The sequence below is a fragment of the Xyrauchen texanus genome, chromosome 21, assembly GCF_025860055.1.
Source record: "Xyrauchen texanus isolate HMW12.3.18 chromosome 21, RBS_HiC_50CHRs, whole genome shotgun sequence".
NCBI classification, from domain to species: Eukaryota; Metazoa; Chordata; class Actinopteri; order Cypriniformes; family Catostomidae; genus Xyrauchen; species Xyrauchen texanus.
In genome coordinates, this window is record NC_068296.1 from 9280596 (window position 1) to 9297478 (window position 16883).

At 36.7% G+C, this 16883-nt stretch overlaps 1 protein-coding gene across 1 annotated transcript in view; it reads right to left on the minus strand.

Annotated features, from left to right (window-relative positions):
- Positions 1-307: 307 nt before the first annotated feature.
- LOC127661578 (PTB-containing, cubilin and LRP1-interacting protein-like) overlaps positions 308-16883 on the minus strand; it is a 29059-nt gene continuing 12483 nt past the window's right edge. Inside the window, exons 2-3 of the mRNA XM_052152340.1 lie at positions 14944-15090; positions 308-3507 (exon numbers count right to left, since the gene is read on the minus strand). Coding sequence (XP_052008300.1) covers positions 3019-3507; positions 14944-15090 — 636 coding nt within the window. The 3' untranslated portion in view covers positions 308-3018. The remainder of the gene's footprint in view (positions 3508-14943; positions 15091-16883) is intronic.

A 16883-nucleotide genomic window follows, 5' to 3' on the forward strand; every position in this document is an offset into this window, starting at 1 on the left:
GCTCACACGCCATTTTCCCACATTTTAGAATAGTAAAATCATCAAAACTATGGAATAACATAAATGGAACTATGGGAATTATGTTATCCATGCATTTTTCAGACTCTTTCATCCAGAGCACTAACTACAAGCAAAGAAGTGCCTGTAGTGCATTCATTTATGTACATGCCTTAGTAAATTCTCCAACAGCCAGGAATAATGCGCCCCAAAAATGGCAACAATTGTTCTGGTAAGATAATTGCACGTACACGTTTACTTAACAAAGTTCTAGGGAAACACATTTTTTTTACAGACTTACACGGACGCACGCACGCGCACGCACACACACACACACACACACACACACAAATAGTTTGATAAAGGCAAAAAAAAAAAAACAACATGACAGCTTAGCTTGGTAAATAGTTTATATACTGTATGACTGTATCTTTTTTATCTTTGCAAATACAGCATAAAAAAAACACATATGGTAACATTTCAAAACATTAAAGTGAGTCTGAGCCATTAAGTCATGTAGTGAGAATGTTCATCTACAAAGTAAAAAAAAAATACAAATAAACAACAAATAGACACTCATCCTCATTCTCCTCTGACAATTCATCACTCAGACTACTCCTAGTTCTCAATCCAAATTCACAGTTGGCCATAATACTGATTAATTGTATGGTGCTCCTAACTTTATTCAAAAGATCTAACATTCAATGCAGTTTGAAAAAAAAAAAACATGGATACATTTGTAAATACACAAGCTTATTGAATGAGATTTAATACATTATATATATATCTTTATTTATGGATACTTGCTGCTCAGGGTCACTACTTCACTTGAGTTTTCTCTCCCTTTCCCCTGAGCCTGAATCCAGATTCACTCCAACAGAGTCTAAATCCAAATTAGAATATGATTTTATAATTAAATTCAAAATCGGAATACAAAATATAACTGATTCAGAGTCTCTTTATTCACATAACCATGTATTAATTCATTTTGCCCCACAATCCATCATCCCCATAACAAGGTTTTCACAGGTAAATGGAGCTGTGTGTATGATAATATGTGTGCGTGGGTGTGTATGAACAATTGTATTTTAAGAAAATAACATGCACACATCATCCCATCTTGGCATCTTGTAGATTGATTCAAATCTCTACTTCCAAACCATTTGCAAATACAAATGTATATTAAAAATATCTAAAATTATAATAAAACAATGCTTTGAGTACCAATACATATATATCGCTTGTTGCGGCACAAGATATATCATACATTCATTATGGGAGGAATATACAGGCACTCTATGTGACTACTTTGTTTTTGTCGTCCTGGAACCTCCCTCTCACCACACAAACATTCACATCATTCTCTCCAAATCTTTAGAAAGACATCCTGACACCCTGTATGCTAATAAAAGGACTGGTAACAGGGATTACTTTTACTTAAAAAAGCAGCACAATCAAAACAATATCAGCCTCAAAGACCCCATGAAATCAGTTTTGTTGAACAAACTCTCATACGCTCATGACTGTACAACAGACGTCAAGATTTTCACTGTGAATAAGAGACGCTCATTCACTGCTTCAACTAACTCTGAAAGTTCTAAAGAACGTACAAAGGATGTAAAAATGTTCACTGAAAACTGACAAATTGTTTGTAAAGACATGAATAGGAGTATATTTTGACAAGATTTAATTTGTGCGAACAGTTACTTAAAAATGTATTGTAGAAATGTAAAATGTCTTTCTCTGCCAGGAAAACAGACCAAAAATATTGACGACTCATCATGCACTCAGGGGCGTATCCACATTATTGTCCAATAAGATGCTCTCTAGAATGAGAATGTCCCTCCCCTAAAACCACCTGCCTCAGACTAGCAAGTAGAAAATCATGGTACATGACTGTGATGTAAACTACAAGCTGTTGGCTAATTAAAAAAGGGAAAAGTTCTTGATATGGCCTGCCCCAGCTTTCTGTTTTAATAAGAAGCATGTCAACTCAGGAAAGAAAACTGCAAAGCGATTTCATGTGGTCTTTGAAATGCAAAAGCCCTGCATGAGTGTGTATACTGATTTTTCAATGGCACGTCTATATCACTTTCATTCATCACACACACTAGTATTTCTCAACCCTTCGCTTGTTAAAAAAAAAACTCTTCTTCATGCACACATAAACACACAAAACTACCCTAAACAGAGAAGCAGACTTGTACACTCTTGCACACTGTAGCTTGTAAAAATTTGTTTTAGAGAACCTGTTCCATAGTTATTCAAAGGCTCATGATCTGCACAAAAACAGACTACATCACACACATTGACTTTTGGTATCTTTAAAAAAAAAAAAAAAAACACACAAATAGATGCATGGTCCCTAAAGGTGATTATTCTATGGCCCAATAAAGGTAAAGGAATGCCCTAGGCTGGCTGCCTGCCATAAATATCAAAATAATATTGTCTCTCTCTCTTAAACTCTACTTAGCAGAAGGAATATACCTGCTATTTAAAAGTGACCCCTTAGAAAGTACTGTATTACACTTTATGAATAACCCAACAAAAAGTTGAATAGGCCCAAGGTTTTGATTGGCTAAACAATGGTAGAATGACAGATAAAATCTGTAATAAGTTCTTACCACTTCTCAAAACACCATATTCAAATACAGCAACTTTCAAGATGAAGTGTAACCATCATAACGATCAAAGTTACACAATGATGTAACTGTAAGTTGTACCTCACTGAAGTCGAAATATCTCTATAAATTCTTTAGTAAAATGGGCACAATCTGTTAGCTTACTAGTTGTTTTGCTTTCTTAGTAATTTCCACGTCATTACTGTCCCGTTTCCATCGCCTTCTAATTGTGGTTTTGTTTCATTTTTGTCATTTCTGTTTGTTTTTCGGAATGTTCAATTATGGTACAAGGACTAGAGAGAGATAGAGAAAGAGAGTACAGGTACTGGTGTATCGGTGCTCTCTCACACTTATACTCCCTCGCCCCCCTCACCCCACCCCCCACATTACAAAAGCTTCCTCAGTCATCGTCAGGTGTACTTGAATCTTCGGGAAACTCGTCGGATGATCCACTTTTGTGGATACGTCCGTCACTGCGCATGCTGTGGAAGGTTTTCTTAAAGGCTTCCATCATGGAGTGGGCCAGTTTTTTTGCCTCTAATTTACTCTCGCACTCCACAGCATGGCAGTCCATCTGGAACGTCAGATCATCGTTGATTTGTCGGTAGATCCACGCAAACACGTTCGGGCTAATGTTGTGGTCTGCTGTGCAATATGCAATACGAGCCACCTGGAAGGTGTCCATGGCAACTGTTGCCTCTCCCCGCCCATCCAGGTGATGCATTCGCACCTGGAAAGGACGGATCTCCAGTATGGTGTTGCAAGCGGTGATGGAGTCATCGAGGGCGAGAGAATTTCGCTTTGAGTCCCATAATCCCACAACAGCTGACTCGGTGCAGCCAGACAGGAACTGAGTGCCGGAAATCGTCACTTTGCCCAGGTAGGTCACCTAGTAGAGGCAAACACACCACACAAAGTGAAAAAATGAGTTAGGAAAAAATGAACAAGTATATTTCTCACATTTACTGTCACTGTTTTCTAAACATATTTCTAACATTGGATGATATAAAAATCATTTTCAGTTGGGTAACATTTTCAGTCATTTTAAAGTAATCGTCAATGAGCCCTTTCGCATGCACTGAAAAAATAAAACTGTTTAGTCCAGGGTTTTTGCAAAAAGTGGCATTCTGAAATGTGAATCTAGTGAGATTTTTCTCGTTTAAAGCATTACGGAGGAAGTCAAGTCGAATCTCTCAAACAGTAGGCAGCCCTGACATGCCAAACAGCACTGAGGAAGAGAGCAACACTGTGCTATGTGCAAAAAAGAAGAAAAAAAATATACTAATAATTACACACAAAAGTGTTTCACGATTCTACATGAGGTACTGTTATAGTTTGACAAAATGTGTATAAATTCACATAAAATAAAGTTTTATCTATTAGACCTCATTTTATATCAACAGTGGCAGTTGTAGTTAAAGTTTCAAGATGTGTTTCAGCTAGTATTTAATTTTTCATAAATACTATAATTTGTTATTATTATTACTATTATTTAAGACTAGCTACACTGACCTAACCATGGTAACGAGGCGCCTTTCCTCCTGTGTAACTTGTGTGCTCCGTTTGAATTATGTTTGAAATTAGGAAACAAACGGGATAATAATGGGCTCATATACGTAAATATGCTCTTCAATTTTTAAAGGGGAGAGAAAACTTCCTGTCGGTTTTGTTGTTGACATCAACAACAAAAATAAGGTCACTTGATGCATGTCCTTGTGCTGGAAAACCATGAACAAAACTATGCAACATAAAAGGAAATGCGTCCCAGGATACATTAAATACAGGTTGTTTTTACTATGGTGTGTCACCACTTGATTTCCAATGTAAAATCTGTCCTGAAGCAAAACCAATTGAGAACCACTGAGTTAAAGGTACAGACATGAGCATTATATGTTAATTATTAATAATCATAGGACATGACTTTAAAAGCTCACACAGCTGATATTAGTTTTCATTTAGTATTTAATTTAACATGCTATGTTAACATGTAAACTATAACATGTTATAGTTAAATGCTATTTTTATCATGCTTAAGATTTATTATTATAATTCTGTTAGCTTTCTTACTCTATTTATTTTATTTTGAAAAGGGAGCATATTTTTTTACACATACTTCAATAATTTTTTTTTTCAAGTTTCAATTATAATAAAGTGTGCTAAAAAAAAGAAGATTTTTTTTTTTTGTCTGAGATGGTTATCATACTGTGAAAATGTCATGCTGTTGCAACCTTAGTCATGAGACTATGGACTTTTGCAGCTGTTTTCAAAACAGTTGCAAAGTAAACAGAAAGATTCCAGAGAAAATAAGCAGTTGTGAATACCTGTTCTTGTTATAGTGTTTGAAGTTATGTACTTTTGGCAAGGCTTTAGGAAGAAAAAGTCAAACAAAAAATCTGTGAGTCTGGCTGTCTGTTTCCTATTCCAGACATTCTGTTTAGTCTGCAACCACAAGGTCTAAATGTGGCCTTGCTTTCTCCTTCCCATTTCTTTAACTCGCAATGTCCACATTTAGAGAATGTTGTTTAAAACTAAATCGTTTTTTTATTGCTGTAACTGTACAAACTTTGAAAAAACATCTGCAGCAAGGGCACAAACATCTGTGCTGTACTTAGTAACAGAACTGCATACAAGACTAAATGCTACAATGCAAAGAGATCACCCTTACAAACAGGACTCTAATATAGTGCCTCTCTTTCCAGATGAGTCTTCTTCTGTCTTCATCTCTTTCTTTCTCTCAAACAGAGAGTTGAGGACTTGCTGTGAGCTAGGAGAGGAAATGCCAGCAATATCTCCTCTCTTCTGAAAACGATTTACATCAGAGAGAGAGAGAGAGAGAGAGAGAGAGAGAGAGAGAGAGAGAGAGAGAGAGAGAGAGAGAGAGACCTGAAAGAAGCAAAACCCTCAATACACTATGACTAATAGATGAGATGGTGAGTATGCGTGTTTGCGTTTCCCAATACTTGATTGAAAACATTAATCCTTATTATCGTCAATGGAAACATCACAAAAACAACCAGACTGAGAAAACGATACAATTAAACTAAAACAAAGAGTTTAAAAAAAGAATTAACTAAACTGTAACCGTAATGTGCATTGTACGAAAACTAAATAAATGTCCAGATACAAAACAGAAAAACTAATATTTTTTAGATTTTCTTATATTATATTTATTATTACAAGGTCTCTGTAAAGCTGCTTTTAACAATATTTATTGTGAAAAGTGCTATACAAAGAATTTCGAATATTTTCTTATCCATTTATACATCTAGTAGTGTGGCACAATAACTTGGCACATACAAAATAAATATATTCCACAAACAACATGTTCATCTGAGAAACAACTGAAAATTGTCCTCTGCCACTCGGATTGAGACGAGTCACTAAGCCACCATGAGGACTTAGAGCGCATTGAGAATTGGACATTCCAAATTGGAGATAAAAAAGAAAAGAAAAGAAAACCCCTGATCTTAAAGACACCATTAGTGAGGCAAAAAAAAACTTTCAAACTGAAATTTCATGAGATGCAACTGGCTGTCAAACACATATTGAGCTACACATAACACATAATCTTCACATGTGTAATGCACGTGTTGAGTCTAAATAGATGCACAAGTTACATTATTTCAGTAGTACACCCAAATGACAACAGTCATATCAACTTTTCATGTGTTGTACTTGCTATAAGTTAACTTCCATGTTGTTTTTTTCATCAAATAGCAATGTCAAATTAAATCAAGTCACTGAAACATCAGTGCCACTTTGAGTAAGAACTTGCATATTATGTATAGAAAATACTGATAATTCATTGTTGATAGTTCATTGTTGCACAAAGTCAACATGATATAGTATTTATTTGTGTGAATATAGTCCTCATTTCTCATGTAGTACACAAAGTAATAGATATAATTTGTTTGTAAACTTAAATAGATATGAAACAATTATAAAAAATGATTATATGGATATGTAAAATAATTTATGGAAGTGCCAAAAAACAAACAAAAAACAACACTCCTATATCTCGGGTCTCTTTAGACCCTATACACTTTTGGTACTTAAACCATTATAAAAAAAAAAAATATTGACCAATTTTGGAATTTTTTGTGTATCACTATTTATAAGAGATTGATTGAGGAATACTAAAGAAGTGTGGGCAAAACAAAAAAAAACAAGATGAGGTACATGGGGTGGAATAAGGTTCTGGGTCTCTAAAGACCTGAAGTATGTGTTTAAGGGTCAGTGTAGTAAAAGCATTGTTAATCGTATCAAAACAATGGTTTCTGCCCAAACAAACATGGTTACAACAATCGTGGTTACTACAATATTGCTCAAGTAAAAGCATGGTTCCGCCAAAAAAAAAAAAAAAGTAATTGTTACTGTATTAAAACCATGTTTAATTTTCATAAGGGTATAATTTATTAACAACAATTAAAAAAAAACATGATCATGTTTTAACAACTTTTAAATACATTTATAAACAAGCCCATCATAATAAATGTCATGTTTAGATTTGTCCTTAATAAGTGTGAACTAATTCCAGATGCTGTTTGCTTTTTCTGTAATTACCTCAGCCAAGCACTGGCTCCCTCTGTTTGAACGAACACTGTGCGAGCGCTGTGTGTGACCACTTGCATCCTTCAGCAGTTCTCGCATTAAGCAAAAAAACTAAAACTTCTTATCCTACTCAACCATTTGCTAATGTATACTTATTTCACTTTGAAGCTTAATGTATTCATTTTCATGGTAACTAAATAATAAGATCACTAGTTAAAAACCAAACTTGCGTAGGAATCAATTATTTGTATTTTGTTTGTGAGGATCATTAGTATCTGAAGTAGTGAAACTTTAGGATCGATCTGCCCATTCCTAAATAAAACAAATCATGTGTGTATTTCAATGCCAATCTGACTGATTACTTGACAGCTTTTTCAAAAAAACATGCCGTGTATTCATTCGCACAAATGCTGTCTGTTCCTGGGTGTGTCTGTCTGTGTGTATATTCCTCAAAAGGGAAAACTGTGAAAAATCCTCAAACGCTGAAGCAGATTGATGCTTCTCAGTCGGAGTCTAGACACTAACAGAGCATTCATTCATCTTTCCATCCTCTGACCACCGCAGGCAACCAAAGTTAAGGCTTCCAACAATAAAGTTCTTCCAGATCATTGATGCAAAGCTGAGCTAAATTAATGTGGAATTCATTCATTTGTGATACACTTTACCTCCCTTCAATTTTTGGGGCAATATCCAGGTTCAAATTGGCAGTTACAAATAAACAAACAAACTCACAGACACACACATGTATTTCCACACAGTGTAAACACATGCACACAACTATGTAAAGGACATGGAGAAACAATGTTGTTTGTGTTAAAATTGTTACGCAACATGTGGCCACTATTACCAGAATCACAATTTTTTTTTTTATGGGATGACATAGCTTAAAAAACAATTACATCAAAATGTTTGAGCCTTTTGAAGATATTTGTGCATTTGCTCTGAAAACAAAAATATGGCTTGATTTAATTTAGAAAGACCTTAGTTTCAAGTTCACACAGCTATTGTAGCCAAGTAGATTCAAAATGTATAATGCAAGAAAAAATTAAAAAATACAAGTTTAAAACAACCAAGACATGTTTTTCAAACTTGTATTTACTTAATGAACACAAAGTGTGGATGTAATTTTTATATAATGCACCAATATAACAAATCAAAGTAATAAACAGTAATATATTTACCTACGTATTTTTTTTTTTAAATGTCATACATGAATAAATGTCAGAAAAGTACAGAAAGAAAGAAGTGTGCATTTCTTTGAACACTGTTTAGTAATGATGCAAATGAGTCATTGAATCAATTTTGATACATCAAACCTGACAATACTAACAGCTTTTTTTTTTTTTTTTTTTGCTACTGACATTTAAATCAGAGGTCTACTACAATGTCTTGCACTCTTTAGGAAACTTACTGAATAAAATAAATAATTTTACACATTAAGCTAAATTTAAACAAAGTTGCTTAATTTTATAAATCAGCAGCCAAATCATAGTGAATAGGCTTCATTGTAAATATATATAATATAATAATAATTACCTCACAAAATAAACATTTCCAGTACACTGTTTACAAGCAATTTTGCCTCATGTTTCCAGCAGATGGCGGTGTAATGAACAAAAATAAAGCAGGTGTTCAGAACTCTCGCTGAGGAGACTCCATGTACAATTCAGAAAAATAATTCTTCACCAGCTCGGCATTCCAGAGCGGGATGCTTACAGAAGTGGTGATAAAATATTGTACAACCAGGCCAAGAAACACACTGACTAAGAAAATTAGAGTGGCTAAAAGAAGCTATTCTGAAAAGGTGAAGAAAATAAAATTTCAGCCAACAATCCTGCATCTGTGTGGAAAGTCCTGAAAAGCATCACCTTTACAAGACACCTCCCCCTTGCTCTGTAGAGAGTCAACTAATGGCTGATAAACTGAATGTGTTTTACTGCAGGTTTGAAAAGCCAAGTCTAACTCCCCTCCCCTGCACTGATCTTCACTTCACACACACACACACCAACACCTCCTGGAACCCCCCTCTTGCCCCTCCTTTTACTCAATCTGCACTTATGATCCATTGGGAGGATGTGTGCCGGGTCTTTCGGAAACAAAAGAGAAGGAAAGCTTCAGGCCCCTTCAGGTCTGAAAGTCTACGCCGACCATCCAGCTTCACACAGATCTTCAATAGATCACTGAGGCAGTGTGAAGTTCCCTGCTTCTTTAAATGCTTCATCATCATTCCAGTCCCCAAAAAAACTAAATCACAGCACTTAATGACTACCGACCTTTTGCTCACACATCTGTGTTCATGATGTCATTTGAGAGACTGGGTTTAGCCTACATGAAGGACATAACTGAACCCTTCTGGACCCTCTTCAGTTTGCTTACCGAGCAAACAGGTCTGTGGATGATGCTGCCAATATGGGGCTGCATTATATCCTGCAACACCTCGACAGACCTGGGACTTATGCAAGGATCCTATTATACTTCAGTTCAGCCTTCAATACCATCATGCCTGATCTTCTCTCAACCAAACTGACCCAGCTTTCAGATAGGCAGTCTCTAGTGAGACTGGGGAAACTCACATTTGGGACCCTCACTATCAGCATTGGTGCTCCTCAGGGATGTGTTCTCTGCACTGCTCTTCTCCCTGTACACGAATGACTGCACTGCAAAGGACCCCACTGTCAAGCTCCAGAAGTTTGCAGATGACACCGCTGCCATCGGACTCATCCGCGACTGTGACGAGTCTGCATTCAGATGGAGGTTCAGCAACTGGCAGTCTGGTGTGGCCACAACAACCTTGAGCTGAACACGCTCAACACAGTGGAGATGATAGTGGACTTCAGGAGAAATCCCTGCCCCCCTTGGTTTGTAGGCTCTACCATCTCTCAGGACCTGAAGTGGGACACCCACATTGACTTCACTATGAAGAGGTTGGACTTCCTTCGCCAGCTGAGGAAGTTCAACCTGCCACAGGAGCTGCTGACACAGTTCTACTCGGACATCATTGAGTCTGTCCTGTGTACATCTATAACTGTCTGGTTTGGTTCGCCACCAAATGAGGAATTAAGAATCTACAACAGACTGGCAGGACTGCTTAGAGGATTATTGGTGCCACCCTAACCATAATCCAAGACACTCAATAATGCAAGTTGAATCACTCTGGACCCCACACACTGCCCACTCCCTCTTTGAACTGTTGCCCTCTGGCCGGTGCTACAGAGCACTGAGCACCTGGGCAACCAGACACAAGAACAGATTTAACCCTCAGGCCATTTTCCTCATGAACAATTAAACTGCCTCAGCACTCCCCCATAGTGAAATAATGTAAATACATATCTCATGTATGTATGTATGTATGTATGTAAATTCACATATTTAATTCAATAACTATACATACCACTACCTTGCACATAAATTACCACTTGCACATGTACATATGCCACTGTTATATGTCCTATTATTTGTGTTTATTTATACTCTTACCTTGTTTTATTGTGTCTCACTGTAATATTCGGTGCACTTGTTTCTCCTATCACCCAAAAAAATTCCTTGTGTATGTGAGAACACTTGGCAATAAAGCTCATTCTGATTAATACTCCAGTCTGCTTACAGATTGAGAGCCATACGAGTCCGCCAACACAGATGCACAATGAGGGCATGTGCATATAGTCATATATACTGCATACACTCAAGTGTGTATGTCTAAGAGTGGGTTTGTGTGTTTAAGCCAGGTGGGGGTGACAATGTTTGTTAAAAGAATGTGTGTGCGAGCATGTGTGTAAACAGCAAACATAACAGACTTTTTACACAGTACTAAGCTCCAAGAATGAAGCTTTCTCCTCTGACTATATAATGAAGGCTTTCACAAATATTTTTCTTTTACCAAACACACATATGCACAAAATGAGAAAAATAAATTCCATGAGAAACCATCGACGTGATCTTACGGTTATCTGAATGATGTCACTGTGCACCACGAGTCATCCTCCCTTACTGTGCTACATAATCCAGACACTGCTGAAGTCTTCAAGGAATATTTCGGGTTCAAATAGCAATTGTACATTATTTTATACATTAATAAAATAATGTAGAATTGCTCTATTACTGCAAACACAACTCACAAAAGCAAGGAGTTTGATCAGCAATTTCAAGACACAAGGCGACCTCCCTCAAGATAATGCGCATTACAGTTTATGGAAACCTGTGATCTTTCACATTTTCTTAAGTCAAAATTTCAGCAATGAGCAAAAAATTAACTTTGGGACACAAACCCAGCCCCTGATATTTGAAGGTAACTCTATCAAACCCCTGAGTACAGAGGTTTGTAAACACCACAGTAACGCAAGAAATTATATGCACTAACTAAAATGCACAACGGAACCATGCATTTACAATGCTTTAGCCAAGCATTCACATCTGCATACTTGGAGAGAGTATGTTTTTTGTCTTAAAGTGTGTCCTAGCATTACTTTGGTGACACCAAATAGTTAACTTTAAATATGTGTCCTATTAAACTGGATGTGTTATTATTCAGGTTGCTAGCTATAAACATGCCAACAGTTTAACCCAAGAAAACTAAATCACAAAAGACAGTTTATACGAATTCTCGCCATAGCACCCCTTGCGGCAATGCTCAAAATGCAACATTTTGTATTGTGTTATGAACTACTTCCTGAGACATTTCAAATGCAACAACATGTGAAATCAAGATATTTAAATGTGCATTCACATACTTGCATACAGTATGTTTCGAGCCTAACTCTACCCAGAATGTGTGACAGGTGTCACTTTAAAATCTGAAAATACTAAATATTCCTGTATACTACATATGCCCTTTAAACGCACAGTACTTTAAATATTTCCGAGTATCTACTCCGCCTCACTATATTTTTAAAAGCATCTTGGATTTCGAAATGCACAGTCATCTCTTGGGAAAGAAGAGAATAGATTGGGAGGTAGAAAGAATGTGTTTATGTCGGATTGTGGTGAAGGCTTAAACCCATGCATGACCCTGATCAAAGTATGGCCAATTCCGCAAACCCTCAGCGTTATGAGGAGATTAATATAGAAACCACTGTTACGAACACACAACAACACACTCTAAAAGCAGCTTTTTATGGCATTCATCATTCCATTCCATTTGTCTACAAACATTGGCATCGGAAATCTTGACCACACACATTTTGGACCTCCAGAAATGAAACAGATTATTTAAATGACAAATTTGATCTACAATTAAGAGTTTAAACTCAATGACACGGAGAACAACTAGGCCTGTTGCGATTATTCTTACATACTCTAATTGCATGATTTGATCCAATCACGATTATTTGAGATAATCCTGATCATTGTGCACTTTAAAAAATGAAACACTTTTATGTCTCATATCATCTCACTTGGGACACTTTAAGTCCAAGGTATTTCTGCATTATGAACACACTCTGGTCAACATTTATGGTCAATTCAGGCTCTTCCGAGGAGATGACAACATGGAATTAGGAGTTTATTTAAAATGCAACATGAATAATGGTATTAAAATTGTATTACTTGGGTAACACTTTACAATAAAGTTCCATTAGTTTACAATGAAAAATACTTTTAAAGCATTTTTGAATTTTGGTCGATGTTAATTTCAACATTTAAAAATACATTTTTAAAATTTAAATTTGTATACGTAAACATTAGTTAATGCAATATGAACTAACATAAACTAACAACAATCAATTGTGTTTATTAATTTAACATTAATAAATGTTAACCCCAACCCCCCGAATATTTAAAAAAATGAATTGTAAATATGTTAATATTTAAAATGTTAAATATTTATCTTAATATTTGGCATATAACCACTTTCATCATTCTACCCTTTAAAACTTCTACCCTGTTATCATTTACTCTCCTTCATGTTCCAAGCCTGTATGACTGTTTTTCTTCCATAGAACATAGAGAGTGACAGCCTCAGTCACCATTCGTTTTCATAGCATGATTTTTCTTTACAAAAGAAAGGTGAATGCTGACTGAGGCTGTCATTCTGCTTAACATCTCCTCTTGTGTTCCACGGAAGAAAATATCATACAAGGTTGGAACATGAGGGTGAGTAAATTATGACGAATTGACATTTTTGGGTGGACTATCCCTTTAATTGACATACACAATTTTATAATGTTGACAGCCCAAGGGCCAACAGAAGGAACAACAATATACATAAAAACAAGAGGAGAAAAATGGGCTTAAACTGGGACAGAGCAGACATTTCACGTGTGCCTTGTGCGGAGTGTGCACATACACAGCAGGGCCGATCTCCATGGAAACAGCGTATAGACTGGCTTTGTTGAGTGGTTACATAATCAGAGGGCCTCAATGGATGATTAGGTCTCTTTTCTGTCTTGTGTTTTCTTTCTGTCACTAGCTTTCTGAAACACGGCTACTCTCATGCTAAAACACGTGGTCTGGCAGATTAATGCATTGGACATTGGTTAAAAGAATAATTCTACCAGTCTACACCCAAAGTGTTGAAATGCTTGTGGTCATGTGTGGTGTGTGTGTTTTGGGTATGCCAGAGACTTCATACTCTCTGAGGTTCATGTTAAAATAGATGAAATATGTGAAATGTTTCACATATTTTGGGCTCAATGAGGAGACAGTTTACTGAGAGCAAGTGTGTGCCCACATTAAATTTCTTTAAATGTCAGAAATATGGCAGCAATCATTGTGGACCCTAAACTCTCAGCGAGAAAAGCCATATACTATATTTACATTTATGCATTTGGCAGATGCTTTTATCCAAAGCGACTTACAGTGCACTTATTACAGGGACAATCCCGCCGGAGCAACCTGGAGTTAAGTGCCTTACTCAAGGGCACAATGGTGGTGGCCGTGGGGTTTGAACCAGCGACCTTCTGATTAACAGCCCTGTGCTTTAGCCACTACGCTACCACCACCATATACTCTTACTATTCTGCAGTATGTAGTATGTAATACTTGGAATAAGAAATACTAGGTGATTCAAAAATGTTCAGAGTAGAATAGAAAATGGGAGCAAAAACAATTTCAATTGTTCCAGAGTGAAACGTTTTAAATTCTAGTAACTAAATAATAATGTTATTTTGTTCCGATAATTTAATGAAACCAAAGACCAAATAATTTGCAGTCTATTTAGACTATTTTCAAGTAAATTTGACAGATTGCATGTAGCTTATTTCTTTATTCTTTATTATTAACCATCATTTTCTTTCATTCTAACCAATGAAAATAATGTTTGGAAAGGACAGTAAAGATGCTGTTCCGAACCAAATACAGAGACAGACCAAACCTAAAAAAGAAAAATACAATGAAATGCACTTAACTTGAACTACCATTTCTGTTGTTTACACAAAAATAATATCAAAACGCAAAATAAACCATATCTCTGAGACGATAACTAAACTTTACTCACTGAACTCACACTAAAACTTGAAACGTCAATTGCTGAATAATACCTACGGTTTCACTTATCATTTAAAATATTTTTAGGCAATATAGAGTGTATAATGGCATGGGATGTAGACATGTCAAGCCCATTGGTTGGAGGTGTCCTGCTTTGTGCCTGATAGGCTTAAAAGGCTCTAACCATAAACTTACCCCTAATTAAATCAGTGAGACTGACCAGCCTGTCAGGCACAAAGCAGGGCTACCTGTACACCATTTATTAATTCAAGTGGTCAGAAAATGCTTCAAAACTACTGGAATCTTCCACAGCATATAAGTGCAAACCACAACAGCAAAAAGTGTTGTTCCATACCTTAAATCCTGTATTTGTGCGGTTCTTTGTATGAGGGGTGGTGGAACACAGCTCGATGGCTTCTGGCTCATGAAATATCACTGTAGGCAGTGGGTCTTTCCGGAGCGTTAACACATTGAGTTTGGTCTTCAGCATGCTCTGTAAATGCTGAAAAAGACAAAATCTTAGATTACAGTTTTGACAATGTTAAACAATACAGCTACACAGGTGCCTCTGTTTAGGCTTTAAAAGACCACTTCCACAGACGGATGGATCATTTGTTGTTGCGTAACATTAAAGCTACGATGGAAAGTGTATGACATACTTTTTTTTTTTTTAACAAGGTGGAAATAAAAATGCATCTCCTAAAACATTGATAATTGAAACCTTTAGCATGTTCACCTTAAACCCCGCCTTCCTGGAAATGTAACACCATGTTCCTAACTTTACCTCCAACAGAGCAAATGGTTCACTAAGCCTTAAGCTAAAGACAGAGAGAGAGAAGAATTTCTCAGAGTTTCTGAGAAAGAGGGCAGAGTTAAGTATGAATTTCAAGGTTTACACTTTCATGAGTGGAACTAAAACATGACTGTAACAGTTCGGGAAAGGATGATGCAGGAACCGGAGTAACAAACAACAAGTCTTTAATCAACATAAAACTCAGAACCGAAACATGACACATCGACAGAGACACACACACACACACACACACACACACACACACACACACACACACACACACACACACACACACACACACACACACACACACACACACACACACACACACACACACACACACACACACACAGCAACTCTCTCTTTCTGGCGTCCCCGGCTCTTCCTTTATCTCTCTCCCGCTGATTAGGCAACTCAGCGCCAGTCGTGCATCATCACGGCCCGGCCACACCCTCCTCGTCACAATGACCATAACCTTTACTAACCTCTATTAACCCCATTCTGTCTCACCATGTGCACTGTCAGAAAGGATTTCAGCATGTTTCTCTGACATACTAAATCAAACTAGATGTCTTGATATCTAATTCAATGTTTCATCAGCAGAATAATAAACCCCACTTTAAACAACAGAACAACTGGTAAAGCAGTTAAATTGGCAAATTACATATGGCATCTACTCTGACTAAGGTCTATGTCCCTATCTCCCAGTATACCAAAATGCTGCCGCAACCCTTGTTTTGAGCCTGAACTTATGTTATTCCTTTGCCAAAGTGTTCACAATGTCTGGCAGTTGCAACAATTCAATTCAAGGCACTATACTTTGTCTACACTGCTGCCAATGGCCTTAGCTTATTGACTTTCACACCTTCGCTCCAAATGGCTCGAGTTTGTTGCCTGCACTTTTCTGGGACTCATTTTTAAAACAGTCTTGGCTTTGAGTTAGGCACACTTGGTTTGATTACTTTGTCCGAACCAAAGTACCCTCCCCCTTCAGGTTTCTTTCTCATTGAATTATTTGGATCTAAACCATGGTAACTTGTGTTATGAACATTAGTACCCACATGATTCCTAGCGTCAAACAGACTCAGGCCAACAATAAATGTTCTACAGTAAAATACCCTTAGTTTAGTAGCAAAATGATTATTTATTCAATGTAATTGCAATAATTGTTAGTTTATTCCTGGATACTGAGGCTTAGCTTATCCTGTCCTAGTAATTGCTACTTATGTGACCACTTTACGGTCAATTGCTTTGGTAATGGAAGGGGTTTGCAGGTCCGTTCAGATAGGTCACGGACAGAAGGAAACATACAATGCTAAATACAAATAATGAAATGTAAGTAACATATTATCGTAAATAGTTGCATTGTACTTCCAAATAATTCATCAGGCACAAATTCATCAGTTACTTGGTAGAAGCTAGCCAAATTCATCAGATGCCAATATGGACATGTTGTTTAGAAAATGGTTAAAATGATAATCACGATATTTTGCTTACTATTT